This window comes from Taudactylus pleione, unplaced genomic scaffold (assembly GCF_031769625.1).
Source record: "Taudactylus pleione unplaced genomic scaffold, aTauple2 ptg000244l, whole genome shotgun sequence".
Classification (NCBI taxonomy): domain Eukaryota; kingdom Metazoa; phylum Chordata; class Amphibia; order Anura; family Myobatrachidae; genus Taudactylus; species Taudactylus pleione.
In genome coordinates, this window is record NW_028284646.1 from 3,142,928 (window position 1) to 3,165,939 (window position 23,012).

Consider the following 23,012-nt stretch of genomic DNA (forward strand, 5'->3'; position numbering starts at 1 on the left):
ATGTTGGAAAGACAAAAGACAAAATTTGTCATTAACACTAAAGTGATTACACCAGAACTCAAATTGTTTTGCAGCATATTATGCATATACGAAAAAACACGTATGTATTAGCTGTATATAAGAGCTTCGGGGAATTTAGCGCATCTATCTGAAACAAGACAGCACTAGGGTGTATGGGAACAGAGGGCCTGATTCAGAGCCGGTCGCTATTTGCGGACGGTCGTTCTGAAAAAAGGGGCCGGATATTTAAATTAAGCACTCGCTCTTTGCGGTCTGTTGACGCCTCTATGTCTGAACGAGCAAACGAAACATGTGCTCGCTATTTTGAAAAAACGCCCCCTGGCCGCTCGCATCATACGTCTTCTCCGCTATTAGATTAATCGAGTACATCGAACGGCGTATGAACTGCTCGCTATTCTTGTGGTAGCATTTTCCTACCGCAATCATGCGAGCAGTTCAGGCTAAAAGACAACCAAGTGACGTGGTCGATGACGCTGCTTTGTTAATTATGCACTCCCATTAAACGCCCGTTTTGACCGTTTGGCACGCCTGCGTTCGGATCTCCACTCCCCGTTTTCAAGCACCTTCCCTTGTTACCACCCACAATAGTCTCATTCTGTCACTCAAATTAGCAGGCATTCGCTATTTTGCGAGCACACGATTTTCGACCGCACTGACTGGTTGGCGCACAGTAAGCATACAGTAAGTTGTGTAGCTAGTCAGGAAGCAGACGGTCGAAATGCCGACAGCCGGCTTCCCGACTGTGCAATCCCGACAAGGGATTAATGATAAGCGTCGAAATCCCGACGCCTATCATTATCCCTATGCCGGGAGCCCAACGCCCTGCATATCAAACAAAGGTAAGCCGGGCGCAGACAGCCGTTGGGGAGAGGTTAGGAGCTCCCGAGGGGGACAAATGCTTAGGCACCCCCGGGGGGAGGTTTGGGTTAGGAACCCCCCCAGGAGGGTTAGGTTTAGGCTGCAGGGATACAGGGGGGGTTAGGTACTTACGGGGGCGGAGGTTAGGCACCCCTGAGGGTTAGGGGGGGTGGAGAGGGTTAGGTGTAGTTGCCTTACTTACCCATCGGGATCTTCGGTGGTGCCGGTCTTCCGGCGTCGGGTTTGAAAGATTCATACCGATCCCCTGAATACCCCATGCGCGTCAGCAGTAATACTGGAGTGGAAGTAACGTCAGACTATGCTACTGCTTCCGGCATTGTACAGCCCGGTATCCCCGCATTACGCCGCTCACACTGGCACACGGGGCTACAGGTGACTGTGTGTAACACAGTGCAGCAGCAACTTGTTACCAGACAGCTGATTGCGCTGGCTCCACATGGGCAGCAGCACTGGTGTAACCACAGGAAGTTCCTGCAGGAAGTAGAGCCGGACCCTGCTGCACGTGGGGACGGTGTAACTGCCAGCAGGTTCCCCCGGAAGCGGCACATTGGTTACGCTCTCAAAGTAGCGTTCCTGCTAGGCTGTGTCAGCAGGACGCCGCGCCCTGCCCTATTTCTGAAGGGCAGAAAACACCCTACCCTCCAGTGCGGCGCCCCGCTGAGACAGCCTGCGGGTTCTGCCTCCACCCGCGGATCGCAGTTTCCCGCGGGTGGTCAAAATGGCGGCACAGCGGTCACCGCCGGTGAATGCATACGCCCGGCCTCCATTCACAGTGACCGCAGCACTTGGGGGTTGCCCGGCATGTCTATAAGAGCCGGGCACGCCCCCAGGAGTGATGAAAAGGTGGCGCGTCATAAAGACACGCCCCCTTTTTGATCACGTGTGCAGAAGTGCCCTATCTGTAGGTCCGGCGCCCTGCCTGCTGCCGGACCTAGAGTGAACACTATCAAAGTGTGTGTCAACAAAAACACGCTGAGGGTGACCGGTGATGCAGCGCATTGGGGCAAGGGGAAGTGCCGGGCCATAGGCTGTTTCTGACGGGCAATGCGCCCACAAAAAAACAGCCTGGGGAGAACACTGCATTGTATGTGAGCCTGCAGCACTGTGACCACATGGAATAATTAGTCTAGATGCTCTATGAAAAGCACAGAGCTTATGGAGGCGCAGAATGCACTGTGTCTAGCGCTGTACAAAGACGAAAGCCCATCCTATAACACAGTCCAGCATGGGATGTAACCAGATGCAACCAAAGCATACAAAACTGGGAGCCTAGAGTTCATTCTAGCACCCTGGACCTGTCACAAATCGTGCAGTTCCTCTTTCCTGCCTGGTGCTACAGCACACTCTGGTCTGTATCTCAGCAGAAAAATGAGCGATTGAACAATTATGACATTGTGATCGGTCAATCACTCATTAATCGTGCAGAAAAATGTTGGCAACGAACAGCGATGCGCGTTCCCGCTGGACGTTGTCCGCATTGCTCATCGCCCGAACATGACTGTCAACCTGACGATATCGTCAGGTTGAGCATGGTCGGGGATGAGGGAGGGTGCCTGCACTGAATGACATATCGTTCAGTGTGGGCACGGCACAGTACAGTACAATGAACGACTACGTTATCATTCAGTCCTTCATTGTCGGCAAGTGGATACGCGCCTTAAGGTAGATAGAAGTTAAAAACCAAGATATTTTACAGTAAAACAAAAAACTACTGTATATCGCATTACTAATGACCACAGGAGACGTTCGTAAAAGGAAGACATCTACTTTTAATATGAAACAAACAGGCAAAGGAAGTTAGAGGCTGATGCAGCACACATGGCACCTAACAGGACAATTTATTGACTCAAGTCAGCAACCAGGAACATGGGAAGACTTTAGTAAATATATATTCTAAGGGCCTGATTCAGCAAGAATCGCAAGTGCTAAGACGCACGCAGTCGGACGATTTTCACAATCTGCGCATGTATCGCAGTGCGCGAACTAGCCACAGCGATCGGGAATGAAAGGGCAGTGTGTACGCAGACCCATCGCAGAGTGATTGGCAGGAAGCACCGTTTGTGGGGGGTGGTTGAGCGAACGCAAGAGTCAGCGTGTTTGAACGCAGTTACAGGGGCATGTATAATTAAGCCCCTGCGACGGCATATGCAGTCTGACCTCTAGATAACGACAGGAAGTTTAGCAGTTTGTGAGTGAGGTCTGGCCTGCCTTAATTGTGCGTGAGGCTCCGATGGTACTGATGTTTTTGCAGACTTGCAAGGTATTACGGATGTAAGTAAAGGGAAGTGGGCGGCGTCTTTATGTTGTGCTGCGGCGGCATTGCAATCGCAGTCATTTGCATAATGTCGCAGAACTACGTACGTGCTTGCTGCCACAATCGCATCAGCGATCCTTGTTGAATCAGGTCCTGAGTCACCAATTTATTAGGTAACCCGTCATTGCCTTCTCATGTAAATAACTGCTCAATAAGCAGTTGCAGAACTTTGTATTTGCAGACAATGCCACAAAAAAGGTAGACTTGTACTTATGGACCACATGAGAAGACAAAAGGTTGGCAGTGAGTACCAAATGTGCTGGGATGGGTGCACGAGGCACACCAACAGGGCTGGTTTTAACACGACCTTGTGTATGCCTAATCTTTTGAAAATGCACCTTAAGGCAAATAAAATCTAGAAAATGTGTACATCCATTTTGCCTGGTGTCAACAGCAGATTTTCGTTCCATGACACACCCGGCTTTGCTTTAAGTTTTGTACACAAGTAAAGGAAATCCTTGCAGAGGAGTTAGAATCCTTTACAGGAGTAGTACATATCTCTATATCCGTCTTAATGCAAATTAATGCTACATACCACAAAAATGCTGGCATTTCAATAACAGGACTGGATTCACCTTTAAAGTGTAAAGCCAGACAGACAAATATAGATATATATTTACCTATATCCATCTTTATATAAACAGATGCTGTGGTCAGTGGCACTCATGGGGCTTGCAAACCAAGTAAATGTGGTTGGTGAAGCTCTTAAACTGCTGCCAACGTTTCAGCTTAACGCAAACTTTAAACAGGTATTGACGAAAGTTACCATTAAACTGAAACGTTGACAACAGTTTAAAGGCTTCACCGCCTATCTGTATGTACATGGTCTGCAAGCCCCATGAGTGTCCATAGCATCTGTTTATCTACTGTACATCGCAGAGGGCACCTGGGAAATGTGATATAACTACAGGGAGAGAGTGCCTGCCATTCTCTAGATATATATAGCAAGATATTCTTAACATGTGAAAAAGTGTCATTGCAAAACTGATTTTGTGTGGCACATTTATACTGCTGCAACTGCAAAACAAAAAAAAACCCTCTTCCCTGGAAACCTGATTTGTGCTTGTTCCCAGAAAGTTTGAGCCAGTCATGATTGAGGATGAAGGTGCAAGTTGTTTCTTGTGATTAATGTTTCAAATCGCTCTTGCTAGATTTAAGATCATATGGCTACAGTGGCGATAGTAATCACACGGCCAGTGTTTCAACTTGTAGGAAACGAGTAGTGTTTCCAGTGTATTTTCCTCATGATTAGAATCCAGTTTACATGTAATCAGGATAAATTTTCATTTGAAATTGGGAAAATTACCTTTTCACTTTGGGTATTTTTTCCCTTTCTATACTTTGTTTTGATAGCTTTCACGTATGTAGCACTATGCATTAACTGCAAATTTAAACAGGAAATTTTCACCAGGAAATCAGGAAAGTGTAAACAATGCAGGTGACACATTACAGCCTGGAAATCAGATAGCAGCAGGAACCAAAATAGTAATAAAAAAAATGTAACCACCCTGTGTGTTTTCTTTTGTTACAGAAACACCTCATTTTTAGAGGGGACTGTAAATGTAATGAAATGTACAGTACCTTAATGTTCGCATACATTATAGGGTTGATTGACCCACACTGCGTACACAGAACTAAATGCAGCTGTTCGCCAGTATACCAAACTGTAGACATCTATGAGGCTGGATCACCAATACCCATACACTTTATTTCACTGAAGTCATCATTATCAGAGGACAACTGCACCAGACCTAGCCTTACGCAAGAGATCTGTCTGAAAGAAGGCATATTTCTCCATATGTACAACTCTGAATAGCCCGTAATGTCACTGACACACCTTCGCCTACTAGCGAATACCGCTACCACGCAGTTATGCCACTTCACCAGTTAATGGAGATGTGACTGTGTTTCATACAATTAGCCCCAGATCATACACTGTGCAAAAACGCACAAGAACCCACCACATAAAACTACCTTGCATTCAACTTCACATCAGTCCTTAGATCTCAATCCAAAAGAATATGTGCATTTACATTGAACAAGCTATTTGAAGTACAGGTCCACCAAAAGGTAATTATAAACAATGGGACAGTGTATTCTAGACAATGTCAACTAAAGGTGCGTATCCACTAGCAGATAGTGGAACGACATTACGATTACAACATTGTAATCGTACAGTCATTCCTCTTCTCCTGCAGTGCCTACACTGAACAATATGTCATCCAGTGTAGGCACCCTCCCTCATCCCTGAACATGGTCAATCTGTCATTATTGACCAGCATGTTCTGGCGATGATCGATGCCGGAAACGACCAGCTGGAGCGCGCATCGCTGGTCGTTTCCGACAATTTCATGCCCGATTTGTGCACAATTAATGAGCGATTGAACAATAACGATATCGTTCAATCGCTCATTTTAATCGGCAAGTGGATACCCACCTTTACACCATTAACTACTACACTTCTGACACTGTGTGGAATATACAGTTCAGCCAAGAAATGGGGTAGACTGACCGTTAACTGTTGAACAGATGCCCTTAATAAACTGACTTAATTTTAAAATAATTGTATACAGTCTTGTTCATTAACTATCACATCTGTAACAATACAGTTGTGCATTCTGAGGTTTTAATATGTGTTGATGCAGGGGCTAAGTAACTAAAGGGTCTCCCACATTGTACAACACATTAAACTCCTTTCAAAGAGACAATGGAGGCTGCCAATGCACTAACAATGCAGCAGATCCATGTATGGGTAACCAGCGCCATTGCAGAGGCACTTCATAAATCAACATTGGCAAGCTACAGTTTCCTAGAGAAGGTATTTGCTGTATTTTTATACATTGTGTCCCAGTAAAGCCTATTCTGTTTGAAGGTGCGGCTATAAAAGTTTCAGTAATTTAACAAAGTAACTAGTAAGGACCGGAGCTCCCTACAGATTCCCAATTTACAGGCACAGTTCCAGATTTAAGACATTTGCTTTTGGAAATGTCCATAATTTCCTACATTTTAGGGCTCAATACAATTAGGTGTGAGGAACTCGGATACATTGTACAAATGCACGCACCTGAGAAATGCAAGATCCAATATGTGTCAAATGGCTGATGTTTGCACTTTTTATTAATGGTTGAAGATTATAGCAAGAGTTTTTCAGCAAATTAAAGTCTTTCCTGCATTTTGGGGTGCAGAAAAATATCTGCAGAGTATTTTGTCAGTGTTTTTATACAATTTTGTAAAAAGTTGGTATAAACACTTTTACCTCTTATCTGCAAATTAAAAAACTCTCCAATCAATAAAACACCTCCCCATACCTGTCCCACATTATTTAACCCATTATAGAGCTTTTCATATAAATTCCCCAGAAAACCCATGTTTTATTGGCAAAATAATGTGTTATTTATACCCCTCTACGTGCATCAGGGGCGCATTTATAATGGGTGCAAGGTGTGCAGTGCACACGGGCTCCTGGGTCCATGGGGGCCCCACACACCCAATTAAATATACTTACCTCTCCAGCGGCCTGGCACTGGCTGCAGAGTACAGATGTCCTAGGAACGTGGCACGGGCGCCATGATCCCAGAGACCTGCGCAGTAGACTCTGTGGCACAATACCAAAAAGTCTACTGCACCGCTGGAGAGGAGGGGGCTCTTAAAGTGCCTCTGACGTGTATAGTTATTCATTGAGAGAAGTGTACCTACAGGGGCCTATCCATTAGCAGATAAATTTGAACGATGAACGATTTATCGTTCAGTCGTTCAATTTATCTACTAATGGATAGGCTCTGAACGATAAAAATGCGCACTCCCACGTCTGACAAATTTGGTCTTTTGTCTCTCCAACATGTTGGTCAATTATCCTTTATCGCTGACAGATATTAGAAATATCTGTCACAGTAAATGACAAACGATTTTTTAAATGAAAATGAATAGAAACAGAAAAAAAAACTCCACCCCCAGAATGATGTCATGTAATATAGTTCGGAAAAATCTGTCATGTACATGACATATGTCACAGCAGCCCCAGGAATTTTCAAAAGATAAATCTCTGGTCTTTCACAAAGTTCTGCTAATGGATAGGCCCCTTAAGGTTCTGCAGTGTATCCTCACCTTTTTACCTTAAAATAGAGTTGTTCCCTACCTTTTCACCTGCTCAGGGGGTGCGCACCCAAAAACGAATGCAGCGCAAGATCACCATGGGAACGTCACAGCACCCAACTCGCACCTAATTGGATTGACCCCTTAGATTAAATTCCTATTATGTGGTGTGGCTGATACATGTGTGTATTTGGGTGTGTGATCAGGTTTCTAGACAATTTAGAATACAATTGTGGAACCATGACCTGACGAGGTTGGTGCCGTGCTGCACACTCTGCACCGTCCGGGGCAGCAGCACTATGCACCGTCACACACTCCCATTGGGCAGCCCTCATCACGTGAGTACCGGACACTAGACCCCCGTACACACACAGCGGCGGCCCACCGCCACCCCACACACACCACAGCTGGCTGCCCGGGAATTACCATGCTGGGCGGCCGCGGGCTCCTCGTAGCTCAGCACAGTTCTCGGTCGGAGAAACGCAGGACGCAGCGGGAGTCTGAGCGGGACCTGCGGGCGGCAGCCATGACTGAACGGAGACACCCGGGAGCCGAGTGTGAGAACAGCGCAGGGAACAGCAGGCACACAGCACCGTACGCAGGAGAGACGACACCGGAACCAAAGAGAGGAGAAACTGACTGACACTGGCGAGATAAGATCGCCGGAACCAGAGAGAAGAGTAACTAGTGGTAAGAGAGCCCCGCTGCGGAACCAGAGAGGAGGGTGGGATAGATGGACTGATGGGTTCCGGCCCGTGTGCGAGGAGGCGGAGCTAGGCTGTATGCTGCAAACAGACGACCTGAATATAGCTCCACAGAGAGCGGCACTGCAGGCAGAGCTATGGGGCCAATTCAGCAATGAAAGCATAGCGGAACCAGAGAGAGGAGGAGAGGACAGGCACCGGAACCAGAGAGCTGATAAAGAGACAACGTATGCCCAACAACTATGTCAATGAGAACTACAGAAGGCAGGTAGGCGCCAGTACTAGACCTGTAGACCACAGTGCAAAGTTTTTGGCCACAAGTTCGGAAGCTCTGTCCCTGCAAGTGATTTTTGATAAATTCAAGTGATATTACCTAAATTTGCAACGTGCATTTAGACAAAACTATCATACTATAACTGCATTTTAAATGTGGATTGTAGTAAATATGCCCCTTATACTCCAAATTCCTACACTTCCACAATTGATGTGTATTCCAGCAGACCTGAGATGACAGTGGAAGAATATATTGGGCGGCCATACACACTGCACGGTCCAGTGTATGACCATGCGATGTATGCTTCAATCCCGCATTCACCTGCATGCTGTCGTTCTATTGTTCTGATCCACGTCAGAACAATATACTGTCCAATATATTGTTTGATGTGCTCCCGATCTCCTCCTATAATGAAGACTGCAGAATATATAAAAAATATTCAGTGCTGGTATCAAATTACTAATATGGCTGCACCAGCTAGCAAGAAGGGCCTAAATCCATTATAGCCTACGAGTACTGCATTTGTGTTGGCAAGCGCACAGATTGTCACTAAATAAATCAATAGGGAAAATAAGTCCCAAGAGCAGAATGAGTAAGCAGAAAGCTCATAGTCTTGAAATCTCAGTCTGCTTTATGGCATTTGTAGATGTGAAGTTTCCAGATTTATTTAATTTAGGGTGTGAAAGGCTCCTGAATTGTACTTTATTTTGTCCCCTTTCGTTTGTAATGTCTCTTTTCATATTCACAGTTTATTTTATATTTTATGGCCATTTTATCAATTTCTGCCAATCCCCACGTGGTGCCGTATTTGCTCTACGTTGTGCACATGGCACTAAATGTGTATTTTTGTCTATATGCAGAGTTGTACATAGTATTGTCAGCGGACAGATCCTATTCATACACTTGGTTTAATACTAATCATCATTACTGTACACATGTACTAGCCCTATCTTTGGAGCAAAAAATACATCTGAAGAAACGTGTAGTCACTCTTCTGGCCAACTCAGCATAGCCTGCAATTCTGTCACCACTCTCTGACTGAACATTGCCTAAATGAGAAGTCCCTGTTACTGTCCAGCTACACCCCTTCAGTCGCAAGTGGAAATGCGACTAAAATGTGTACAATTTTACATTGCCCGTACTTGTTTCCACTCGATTCCTGAGCATGTGCACTGTGAAGATGCTAGCTATGCAGAAGACACTAGCATGGTTTCTGCTGTGCATCAGACATGGTCTGTTTTTGATCACTTGCATTAGATTCTAGAACAGTGAAGGGCTACAGATGGCCGTCACATGCAACCCCCAGCCCCTTTATGATTAGTTGTAATATTTGTTTGCTATAGCTTGTTAAAGGCCTGCTGATATGTTATTACAGATATAATGTTCCCGCTAGGCTGTTTTAGCGGGGCACCACACCCTGCCCGATTTTTAAAAGGGCAATATGCACCCTGCCCTTTTAGCAGCGACCCGCTAAAACAGCCTGCCCTGTGCCTTCCCACCCGCGGACCACAGTTTCACGCGGGTGGGAATAGTTGTGGTGACCAATCGCCATTGTGTGAAAAGACGCAGTGCACAGGCATCAATTCACCGTGAGGGGAGAGCTTAGGGGGAGCCCACACCTCCGTAAGTGCTGGGCATGCCCTCGAGTGCCCTACCCCAAGTCTGCGCCCTGCACTGCCCGCACTCTAGCAGGAACACTATCAGGTATTTCTTAAATTTATTAAGTGTAGTCATTCAATTTACTGCTGAGGGTAATGTAATTCTTTCGAGGATGAACACACATCTCTGATATTTAAGGTTCTGCACCTGCGCATGACTCGTTCTGCGATCTCGCTTACAGACCACCCAAGCGGCAGCATGATTGACAAGCTGCTGCGTTTGGGGGGCAGAGCGAGGGCATGCCTGGGCGCTGTTCCTGGAAACTGAGACATGTCGCCTCTGTTATCCAGGAGGGTCGAGGCCAGGGTCTGCGTCGGACGCGGATTCCTGGCCTTTTGAGTGACCAGGCTGGTGGAGGCTTCAGCTCACGCAGCCTGACCAAAAGAACAAACATCGCGACCATCGGAATCAGTCCATCTCTGAATCAGGCCTAATGTCTTTTACCTACTATGTGAAGCTCAAAGTGACATTATTTGATAGCAAACATGTACTTCATTAAAATCCCCTGTTTGAAAGTGTGCTTATTCTATAACACTAAACTATACTGTTCATTCCAACAATACCCCAAATTATTGTTTATCTTCTCTGGGTTTTTTTTGTTTGTTTTTTACTATTCCTCTTCACTTATTGATTTTGGTCTGTCCACCACTCTGGTAACCTCATCACACTCAAAGCTACAAAACGTTTACAAAACAATCACACTCGCTTCTTCAGACAAGCATAATTACACGCTATCTAGATCGCACTAAAGGTGGGTACACACCTGACAGATATATCTGCAGATGATGGTCGTTCATACACACTGAACAGCCATCATCTGCTTGTGCCTTCGGGTCCCGGTGGGACCTGGTGGGCGGGTCGGGGGCGGGTCCCGTCCCCCTCCTTGCTGCTGCCACTGTGTGTGTACGGGTGGTCTGCCGACCGCCCGTACACACCTGCCAATGGACAGATATGTCTGGAGACATATCTGTCCATCGGCTGTACAGCACAGCCAATGCGATGTGTCTGTGAACGACGACGTTCACCGATATATCGCGGGTACACACTGGCCGACGTGCAGCAGATATATTGGCCGATCAATTGATCTGCCAATGTATCTGTCAGTGTGTACCCAGCATTACACTGTTCATGTTGCCTGTTGATGAGTTTACATCCAAAACTTAAGGTTGGTACACACCTGGCAGATATATCTGCAGATCGAGTGATCTGCAGATGAAGGTCGTTCAGTGTGTATGATGCTGCAGCAGCTCGAGGCAGGTAGAGGGCGTGGCCTAATTGCGGGAGGCGTGGCCACGCCCCCTTCGGGGAAAAAAAAACACATCTGCGATATGGGATGGGGAGCTGTGCCGGACCCGGGTAATTAGTACCCGCTCGCGGCTCCCCGCCTCTCTGCACCCCTGTGTACGGGCGATCGGCTGATCGCCCGTACACACTTGCCGATGGACAGATATATCTGCAGACATATCTGTTCATTGGCTGTGCAGCACAGCCAATGCGATATGTCTGTGAACGACGTTGTTCAGACATATCGTCTGTACACACTGGCCGACGGAGGCACGATATATTGGCCGATCAATTAATTGGTCAATATATCGGCCAGTGTGTACCCAGCATTAGTTTATATTAGGGGTGAGCGGGTTCGGATTTCTGAAATCCGAGCCCCCCCGATCCGAGGGCGATCCGAGTCAGGCTCGACTTTTCCCGCCTGACTCGGATCTGAAATCGAGGCAAAACGTCATCATCCCGCCTTCCGGGTCTCGCGGGTTTTGGATCCTATATAAGGTACCCGCGTCTGCGCCATTTTCTCACTCGGCTGTGGACAGTGAAGAGGGAGGGTGGGAGATAGGGCTGGCTGTGTAGTGTAGTGTAGTGTAGTGCAGTGTAGTGTTGTGTTGTGTTGTGCTGTGCTGCTGTTGTCCATAGGGGCTGTGTCCACTACTTCAAAGTCCATAGGGGCTGGCTGTGTTGTGCTGTGCTCCTGTTGTACATCGGGGCTGTGTCCACTACTTCAAAGTCCATAGGGGCTGGCTGGACTGTGTTGTGCAGTCAGTTGTCCATAGTGTCCACTCCAAAGTCCTGTGCAGTGTCCCAGTCCTAAAGGGGTGCTGTAGTGTTGTCCAGGGGGTGCTCTGTCCGTCAGGGGTGCTCCCCCCAAGTGCTAAAAAAAAAATTATTTTTTCTGTGTTTGTGAATTGTGGCCCTCATTCAGAGCCACTCGCTATTTGCGGTCGTTCGTTCTAAAACAAGGGGTGGCTATTCAAATGATCCGTTCGCAAATTGCAGTCTGTTCACACCTCTAAGTCTGAACGAGCGAACAAAACATACGCTCGTTTATTTGTTAAAAACGCCCCCTGGCCGCTCGCACCATACGTCATGTCCGCTATTTATTAGATTAATCGAGTACATCGTACAGCGAATGAACTGCTCGCTATTCTTGTGGTTGGTTTTTTCAACCGCTATTTTGCGAGCAGTTCTGAGTTAAAAAAAACCAAGTGACGTGGTCAATGACGCTGCTGTATTAATTATGCACACCCTTAAAACGCCCGTTTTGACCTTTAAGCACGCCTGCGTTCTGATCTCCACTCCCCGTTTACAAGCACCTTCCCCTGTTACCACCCACATACGCCTCATTCTGTCACTCAAAATAGCAGGCACTCGCTATATAGCGTACAAACGATTTTCGTCCGCACTGACTGGTTCGCGCATGCGTACTAAAAACCGTACGCATGCGCAGATGTGCGAACATCGCTCGGAACGAGCGTACGGCCGCTAGCGAGCGGCTCTGAATGAGGGCCAGTGTGCGCAGTAGCCGCATGTGCATCAACAAAGTAGTGCCAAGCGTGCGCCTGTGTCATAAGTAAAGGGCCGGCTGGCTTGACCGTTAAAGGGTGCTGTAACCCCCAAAGTACACTCCAAACCAAATAAAAAAATATTTTCTGTGTTTGTGAATTGTGTGCACTGTGGCTGCACGTGCATCAACAAAGGAGCAGCGCCAAGCGTGCGCCTGTGTCCCATAAGTAAAGAGCCGGCTTCCTCATTTCTTAAAGGGTGGTGTAACCCACAAAGTGCATGTGTTTGTGTGCGCCTTAGCCGCACGTATATATCAATATAACATAAATGGAGGACCAAACTTTCTCCGATAAAAATAAAATAGGGAAAGATCAAGAACCACTTCCTCCTAGTGCTGTTGCTGCTGCTGGGAGTTGTTCATCATCCCAGAGAGGAAGTAGGAACACCACTACTTTTACTAAACAATTGACCCTCCAACAGTCCCTAGCGATGAGGATGAAGTACGACAGCAGTCATCCTGAAGCAAAACGTATAACTGAGGCCTTGACTGCTATGTTGGTGTTAGATGTGCGTCCGGTGTCCACCATTAGTGCAGTGGGATTTAGACAATTGATGGAGGTAGTGTGTCCCCGGTTCCAAATCCCGTCTAGATTCCACCTGCATCCTCAAAGCAGCAGCGACAAGCGTGCGTCTGTCTGTTAAAGGGTGGTGTAACCCTCAAAGTGCGCTCCACAAACAATAAAAAAATTCATCTTTTTTTTCTGTCTTTGTGAAATGTGTGGGCTGTAGCCGCACCTGCATCCTTAAAGCAGCAGCGACAAGCGTGCGTCTGTCTGTTAAAGGATTACATCGGTGACAGCATCCAAGTAGGCATGTCAGACAGTCCGTACCTGTACTGGCAGGAAAAAGAAGCAATTTGGAGGTCCCTGTACAAACTGGCTCTATTTTACCTGAGTTGCCCCCCCTCCAGTGTGTACTCCGAAACAGTGTTTAGTGCAGCCGGGAACCTTGTCAGCGAAAGGCGTAGGAGGTTGCTTCCACAAAATGTGGAGAAGATGATGTTCATAAAATGAATTATCAACTCTTCCAGGGAGACCAGCCTCCAAAACGTACAGAGGGACCTGTGGTTGTGGATTCCAGCGGGGACGAATTAATACTCTGTGAGGATGAGGATGTACACAACACTGAAGAGGGTGAGGAATCGGTGGATGAGGAGGATGAGGACGACATCTTGCCTCCGTAGAGCCAGTTTGTGCAGGGACAGATTAATTGCCAGCTTGTTTTGTGGGGGCCCAAACGAACCAATCATTTCAGCCACAGTCGTGTGGCAGACCCTGGCGCTGAAATGTTTGGTTTGTTAAAGTGTGCATGTCCTGTTTATACAACAAAAGGGTGGGTGGGAGGGCCCAAGGACAATTCCATCTTGCACCTCTTTTTTTTCTTTGCATTATGTACTGTTTGGGGCCTAGTTTTTCAAACTGCCATCCTGTCTGCCACTGCAGTGTCACTCCTAGATGGGCCACGTGTTTGTGCCGCCCACTCGTATCTCTTAGCATAGTCATCCAGCTACCTCGGTGCAACCTTTTGGATATAAAAACACTATTGTGAGGTGTTCAGAATAGACTGGAAATGAGTGGAAATTAAGGTTATTGAGGTTAATAATAGCATAGAAGCATAAAAACCCACAAATTCTGTGATTTTAGCTGTTTTTATGCTTTTTTTTAAAAAAATATAGATCCAAAACACAAAACCCAGAACCCAAAACACGGAAGGGTGGTTTTGGCAAAACCAATCCAGATCCAAAACACGAAGAAAGATCCAGATCCAAAACCAAAACACGAAAAGTGGCCGGTGCACACACCTAGTTAATATACAACATTGATGTGTGTTCCCTTTGTTTGTGTCTCACTAACCACTATTACATTTTAGATTTAAAGCCCAGGCTTGTGCAGGGTTTTTGCGTTTTTATCTTTGTATATTCAGTAAAGTCTAATGTACTTAGCTATTTGTGCTTGTTAGCCATACCTACTTTGCTATGGAGTAAGTACACACTTTATACATATAATGTAATATTTATGTAACTGCATCCCTATATTCTGCAATTGCTATCTGTTGTGCTTTCTGCCCATAGGATTTTAAGAGAGAGATATTATATTTGATATCTTATCCACCCCTTATTTTTTGATTACTGACTTGATCTGTTATCTCCTATTTATGGGGATTCTACTCCCCTACCTATTGTAACAAAATAATCCTATAAAGAAATCATAGGTATTTTTTGGAGAGTGCCCTACTGATCTTAAATCATTTTTCAAATTAATACATAAAGTTCATTATTGCACGTTAGATATTAAATTTTACAAAATCGTATTGAAATGAAACATTAAAAATAAAGAATACTGGGCCTTATCCTGAGTCACACACTATGCATAGGAGGCCATCAATAGACAAAAAATATGCACCTGACACAGGGCTGGTGCAAGTTACGATGGTGCTTCTAAAAAGGCACCAAATGATTATTTCAGCATCTGCGAATGCTGACAAGTGGGTGTCTCAAGTCCTTGCACATTTGGACACATGGATGAATACCGGGGAAGGGCTTTGTAGCGGCATTTGCATAAAGTTGCAGATGTAGGTGGCTCCGTCTGACTCAATTTATTGTGTAATGAAAAGGTGATTAAAACGCTGTATATTTGTTAGCAGTATCTATGATTTAATATCTCTTAAGAGAGCGTTTTTATTTTTAGTGTTAGTAGTGGTAACCAGTGCCCTGGTTACATCTGGGGGAAACTTGATATGTAACAAACAAAAATAGCAGCTGCTCAATCAATCTAGCAGTACTAATCAGGTGCATGAAAGGGAGGGGTCATACTAAGTAAAAAAAGAAGGGGGGTTTAACCCCCTATTGTTCCTCAGCACACTGAAAAATACCTTCAACAATATATGAAGACTATATGGTCATAGAGATTCAGAGATATTAGTTGCAAGCATTTGCAAATACATCGGAAGCTGCTAGGCCACGTCACCGCTTCTCTGTTACTAGCAGTCCCTAACACTAAGGGGTTCACGTCTGGGACGCAGTCCAGCCCAGGACCCCCCCCCCCCCAGGGCATCACACGAAAATGGAAAAAGAGTGACAGTGCAGTGTAAAGTATAGATGTGTGCACTGCGCCCCGGACGTGAACCCCTTAGTGTTGGGGACTGCTAGTAACAGAGAAGCCGTGACGTGGCCTAGCAGCCTTCCATGTACGGAACTGTTGCCGCGCCGCTCTTCTCTTGTCTTCAGGAGGTCTTCACTACTTCCCTCCGATGCCGGACTGAAGTTTCCCGCTCAGCGGCGTCTAATTCAAGACGCCGCGAGTCTGCGGGGCAATGATGCAGCGAGCCACGATTGGCTCGTCGCGTCTACCTCCTATTGGCGGCTGGCTCGCGGCCAGTGCCAAACAACCGCCGCCTCTACTTGGCTTCCGGGCAGCGAGCTTGCACCCGGAGCCAAGCTTCTCCCGCCGCCACTTTACCGCCGACACCAGGTACCCGGCGCTGGGAACAAACACACTGTCCCAGCGCCGGGCACAGATGCTGTGCCGATGCTGGGATCAGACACTTGGTCCCAGCACGGCTTTCCACAGCAGCAGCCAATAAGAGTCTATCTGACTCTTATTGGCTGCTTTAACAGTGTCATGTCTTTCTTAGGGGGACGGGTTGTGCTGCAGCCAGTTGTCAGGGATTGGCCACAGCACAGCGCGTCCCCGGGGACCCGGCAACATTATAAAAGTGAGTCCCCAGTGCCCGATATCGGGTAAAATACGCTCTATAGCGCGTATTTGCGAACACTGCCTAGGGCGCCCGGAAACCTTGCACCGGACTTGCCGACTTATTTTCTGCTTTATGACATGAGCAGGGCATAGAGTGGGGGCTACTTGTGTCTTACTGTTTAAAAAACAAACAGTTTTCAGTTACAAGTGTTCTACCTAAGACAAATTGCAGAGAAGTTTGATCTGCTGGCCAGTCATGCATGCATCTGATTTTGTTTGGGTTTCTTTTATTTTCCCCATCAGGTAATTAAAACAGAATTTGGCATAGGACCAAAGATCACCTTATTATGCATCTGTTGCAAACTTGCAATGTAGCCCACCACCTTGTGGAATGAACCACTGATTAACAGTGCAGCCTATCATATCACTAGGAACAAGCAGAATGGCTGCATCCACAGTGTAGACATCTCGCACCTCTGCACGATACTCTTATGGTTCATACACACGGTCAGATATGTCAGATGAACGATTTACCAACAATTGAACGATTTTTGCCTGTATTAAAATGAATGGAATCGTCCAAATCTGACTGCAAACACATCAGATGTCAGATATCGTTATCTGACAAGCGGGAATGCGCATCGCTCATCGTTCATCTGACAAACATGTCAGATTTTCCTTCAGATATGAACGATTGAACGATTTTTAAAATCATTATCGTTCAGATCTGAAGAAAAATCTGACCGTGTGTATGCACCATTATTTATATGTAACTTATGAAAGGCTTGAACTTCTGGCACATCAAGTGATGTTGTATAGCTGGGAACAGTACTTTGTTTCTACTTTGATGTAACAATCTTACCTGCCATCTGATTCTCTGGTTTACAAAGTGTAACCTTTGTAAAAATGTATTGAATGTTTCATACATTGTTTAATTAAGTTGGAAATCCTTTAAATGTACTGTTCACGTTTACAGTAACTTACTATGATTGCTTTGTGATTTATTGACTTTGGCTGAGGTTCATCACCCAAGAGCATTCCATTTATACCAAGTACATGTTGCTAAGGGAGGCAGCACATAATATGCTATTTGTTTTCCATGGAGATTTCTTATACAGGAAGTCAGATGCTTATTTCTAGTGCACAGTGTTGTTTCTTCATGTCTCTTGTGTGTTATCACACATAAGGTAATACTATGAATGTTTTAAACTGTTCATATTTGCATTTCAATTTTGCAAACTGAAACCTTCTTTTTTAGTATTTTTTGCTTTACATTTCTGTAATCGTAGTTTTATTTTGTGGTAGATAAATGGAAATCTGAAAGCAACAATCACAATAGAAATTTAGATCACTGTTGCAGTCTATAAGCAGAAGAATCATGATATTTACCATTTATACCTGTTTAATTTTAATTTTATTTTAGGCAGCTATTCTTGTAGTGTCATGTACTACCATGGCAACTACTGGCACATTATTCATTGTTAACAAAGTCTTTGGAATGCCCAGCTGAGCCCTGCCTGCATCATGCATGCTTAAAATTTACTTGCGTTGCTGTTTTTTGTGATTCAATGCTTATATACTTCAATTTATTTTTATAAATACCATATGTAGTAATGTATTTTTATAAAGCTTTGAAGTGAGTAATATACTGGTAGGTAGTTGCAAAGTTTTTAAATGTTAAAGACTCCCATGTAATAACTGGTTTATTACTAAACACTAGTGAATTAAATTGTGTCTTAGATCATTAATTCTGTTTAAATTGTAATTCACAGCATGACCATATCTGACTACCAATAGTCCACCTGCCTCCTATCACTGTGATTCTACTCAGAAGGTTCACTCTTACTGCTGGAATACGCTGTTCCTATTGAAATGTCCCTTCCATCCATGATCTGCCACCATGAACCGTTACACAACATTCAAACAGCTTGGAGATGGCACCTACGGCTCCGTCCTTCTTGCAAGAAGCACGGAATCTGGAGAACTGGTCGCTATTAAAAAGTAAAACCTTTTTTCAGTTCATTCTATTTATTTTTATTATTTCATTATGTACTTTGAAATTTTGTGTTTTTCTGTTAACTTTAAACAAATATAAACTATCAGTAAACAATTGCCTGTAATTAATTTGAATACTGATAGAGTAAAGGCCCCCATACATCAGCAATCTGAACAATTTGAAGATCTGTTGCCCGATTTTAGGATTTTCCAATCTAGCAATATGCGCCCATACATTACAGATCTTTTTCAGTGATTTGCAGATCATTTTCAGCAAACACAGATCTTCCAATCTTGAAAGGCCCATTCTTTTTCTAGTAACGGTCTGCAAATCTGCTGATCATCTCCATCCACTAGCAATATTGTCAGGGACTCTGTTTCCAGGTCCCGACGCAGAGTCAAGCCAGCAGCCTTACTTGTCTCTGGTCTCCGGTTCGTGGTCCTGGGCAACCGCAGATCATCTTCACGGCAACGCTCCAGCTGCAGGTCTCTCTCTCCGCACTGACAGGCATCCCTCGTGCAGTCTGATGCCATCCTCCATAGTTACCGGTGGTGTCCTCAGTTCATAGGCACAGCCATCTTGTTGCCAGAGTCCATCAGTATTTCCTGGTTCCCTAGTCAGCCACCAATCGGCAACAGGCACTGCCTATTTAAACCTTTTCTGGCTGCTCATTCAGTGCATGTACAAAGTCTTCTCAAGTCCTAGTATTTGGCTCCTGATATTGTCTAAGGCCTTGACTTCCTGAATATCACTGTGTCCTGCTCTTTGTCTAAGACGCTACTTTGGGTATAAAACCTGAAGCACCTAAAAGACGCTACTCGAGGTTCACCCCGGAGCACCTATAGAACGCCCACCTACGCATTCTGTCTATGCCACCGTGACGCAGCTCTGTGTGCCACATCTGGAGTACGACGCACCGTTGTGCACTCAAAAGACCCACAGTCATCGCAAGCCAAAGTCATCACAGTCTAGCTGGATATACCTCCATACCTTTGACCTAGGATTCCCGTCTCGTCTTATTGGGTGAACCCCGGTGACTCGAACTTAGGATTCCTGCTCCGTTGATCATGGATATTCAGCATTATCTGACTAGTGTGCTGCTTGTTGTGGAGTTTACGCACTTATACGTCGTCCCACTCCTACTATGCTGCTACAGTCCTGTCATTGACTTATCAAGTTTCATGTTCTTATCCTTTTGGACTTTAGTTTCGATTATAGCTATCATCCTCAATATTTCTCTCTGTTTTTCAAAAAAAAACCTTGAATTCTTCTAAAAGAGCACTAGGATTCAAGTCTTACCTCTCCTATGAGGAAAAGCTATCTTAAACCTCCTCAGTTCTTGTTACCACGGTCTCAGCCTGCAGAGTCTGATTCGTCACAGGAGGCCAACTTTCCCAGAGTCGTGACAAATCTACAGCCCCAATCGATCTGTGAAATCCAACATGTTGGACAATCTGATTTAACAATTTTAATCACTTTTTGGTTGCAATCTGCGATCTGTGAAGCCCATACATTACAGATTTTTATACACAATCAATTGCAAATTGCCACAATCGAGTGTTGATGTATGGGGGCCTTAGACCACTGTGCATGTTGAAGTGCCATTAATATAATTTGTATTTTTGTCATGTTGTTAAAGGTGGGGAGTCTGTTAATGTACTGGGTGCTTTGATTCAAAAATCCAAGTTCCTGAGGTTTTTAAATGGTGTCAAATGGCTGATTTGTGCATTTACATAAAAAAAAAAAATTAGAAAAACATTACACTGGAAACTTTTTTTTTTCTTGTAGAAATGATAAAAAACAATTTTCATTTAAAAACTGTAATTACATTTGCGGTACCTAAACTAATGAACAAGTTAATTTGGGGGTAACTTGAGGCCAATTAAGCTAACTGAAAATCTCTAAATGCCTAAGTAGTCATTGGGGGGGCTGCCCAAGGGGTTCTTCACTTTTTCAACATTTATAACTTTTAAAATAAAGATTTTGCCTACTACGAGGGTTGTTCAAAAAGTAATGCTCATAACTCTGAAATAATACGCAATATTTATTTGAAACTTTGTCAGTTTGTACTTTAATATGCAGTTTTGTTTAGGTAGTCCAAGAAATACCATGGAATCCAAGATGAAACAAAGAGCCGTCATTGAATTTCTGGAATAAGAAGGCTGCAGTGCTACAGAAATCCACAGAAGACTGAAAAAAGTGTATGGTGAGGGTACAATGACTATAGCAATGTGAGAAGCTGGATGAAGCGTTTTCAATTGGGAGAATCGTCCGTGTGCGACAAACCTCGTGGTGGCAGACCATCAACTGCAGTGACAGTAGAGAGCCGACACAGTCGATGCCATGATTCAGAAAGACCATTGTGTGACCATCAGAGGTATCAGTGATGAACTGGAATGTAGCCATGGCACTGTAGAAACACTAATCAATGATTTGGGATATCGTAAAGTGTGTGCTAAATGTGTTCCAATGCAATTAACCAGGGATCATAAAGCCCAGAGGGTGGAAGTGTGCAATGACCTTTTGACCAACTTTGAAGCCAACCCTGAGATGTTTTTGGAAAATGTCATTACAGGAGATGAGACCTGGGTATTCCTTTATGACCCAGAAACAAAGGCCTAATCAAAGCAATGGAAACACCCAAGTTTACCTAGGCCAAAAAAGTTTAAATCACAGCGATCCGTAAACAAAGTCATGGCCACATTCTTCTGGGATTGCCGAGGTGTTATTCTCATCGATTACTTGGAACAAAACCAATCAATCTACAATGATCGATACATTATTACACTTAAGAAGCTGAAAGAAGCCATCTGCAAAAAAAGGTCAACAATTCGACTGTCAAATGTCATCTTACACCACCACAATGTCAGACCTCACACTTCGATGGCATCATCTGCGGCAAAATGGGGTGGGCAATAATGCCACAGCCACCATACAGTCCTGGTTTGACCCCTTCTGACTTTCATCTATTTGGCCCTCTCAAATGCTGTCTCCGTGGTCAACATTTTGAAGACATAAAGGTTGTTAAAAACACCATATGTTCCTGGGTCAAACACTGACTACTGGAATTTTTCCAAAGTGGATTCACAGCTTGGGTTGAGAGGTGGAGAAAATGTTTGAGGACAGATGGTGAATTTTTTGAGTAGAGTCATTCTGTAACTAAGACTTCAAAGTATTTTACTGCAAATTTTCAAATCTGTATCTATAATAAAATTTGAGTTGTGAGCATTTAGAAATTAATTTTTGAACAACCCTCGTATTTTGCACACAAAAAACGCATTCTCCTCTTTAAAAAAAAAATAAAAAATGAGAGTTTTGAATTGGATTGCAACTGCACTTCACGAGTTTGCCATGAAAACTGCTCGCATAAGCCAACATGCACCTAATTAGGTTGACCCCTTAAAAGGAAAACATTTCAGCTTCTCCTAATCAGGCAGTGCAGGACACATTCTTAACTGACCATTCATTTCTATATGTTCTTTATGGCTTTCCATCAGAACCCTTTTGGGGGGCAGGGGGGGACTGAATTGTTTGCATACTCACCCAATAATGTAGACAATCCTCAGCACTGTCGATTTTTCAGAAATTAGCACAATAATTATTACAATATTATCACAATGTTTTGCCTTGTTATTTTAGTAACAGTGTGTGCTTTTTGTTTTTTTGTAAATTACTTAAGATGTATGTAAATTTATATTTCAGAACCAAATTAATACCGTTTATTTTTCTTCTTCTTTTACATAACAGAATGAAAAGAAAGTTTTACTCCTGGGAGGAATGCATGAATCTTCGAGAGCTAAAGGTGACCTTTTTAAATATAAAAAACAGGCAGGGTGGGTGCCCTCCTAAATGTGAACAGTGATTGCGCTGACCAAAAAATATGTGGATCCTAGGGATCCCTCACTTTAAACAATTGAGGTCCCTACTTCACTCTTTCCGAGTTCCATCACAATTTATGCTTTTGAGCTCCACATATGCCACCCCCATATAGCATCAGACCACCCCACATGCCCTTAAATGACCAACTGATCCCATTACATCTATTAAGACCACTGCACATTCCTCAGAACAGGTACTGCGCACACTTAACTCAAACCGTAAATAAAACGCACTCCTATCTATCTGTACATGAACAATGTACCCTCTTCTCCCAGAGAATGCACAAGTCTCATCTCTGTCAGGCACATATACAGCCAAACCCACACCCTTCTTCCTCAGTTCATACACAAATATCACGTACTACACTAATCCCCTGACATAAATTAGATGTTTTCGGTAAAGATGCAACCAGCAAATGGCCATCATTCTGTAACTGTCCCAGAGACACAGAGGGTGTACTGCACACCATAGTGCCCGCTACCTAAAGCAGGTTACATCTTTCTATAACTGTCCAAGAGACATGGAGGGTGTACTGTACACCATTGTGCCCGCTACAGGATTGCTATTGGCTAGGTCGCACACAGCCAGATCATAGGTCATCACAGCGCATCTTGCGGGGCCTCCTTTTTCAGAACTGAGTCCCCCTCTG

At 44.6% G+C, this 23,012-nt stretch overlaps 2 protein-coding genes across 4 annotated transcripts in view; one reads left to right on the forward strand and one right to left on the reverse strand.

Moving 5' to 3' along the window:
• The window catches only part of FBXO9 (F-box protein 9), a 55,544-nt gene extending 47,527 nt beyond the window's left edge, over nt 1–8,017 (reverse strand). The window contains exon 1 of the mRNA XM_088479683.1: nt 7,733–8,017. Within this exon, the coding sequence (XP_088335809.1) occupies nt 7,733–7,735 (3 nt within the window). The 5' untranslated portion in view covers nt 7,736–8,017. The remainder of the gene's footprint in view (nt 1–7,732) is intronic.
• CILK1 (ciliogenesis associated kinase 1) overlaps nt 7,623–23,012 on the forward strand; it is a 71,577-nt gene continuing 56,187 nt past the window's right edge. The window contains exons 1-3 of one of the 3 annotated variants that reach the window (XM_088479681.1): nt 7,623–7,644; nt 18,261–18,489; nt 22,232–22,286. In XM_088479681.1, coding sequence (XP_088335807.1) covers nt 18,389–18,489; nt 22,232–22,286 — 156 coding nt within the window. In that variant the 5' untranslated portion in view covers nt 7,623–7,644; nt 18,261–18,388. Of the gene's footprint in view, nt 7,645–7,699; nt 8,279–18,260; nt 18,490–22,231; nt 22,287–23,012 lie in introns of those variants that run through there. The other 2 variants (XM_088479682.1, XM_088479680.1) reach the window with 2 other exon arrangements.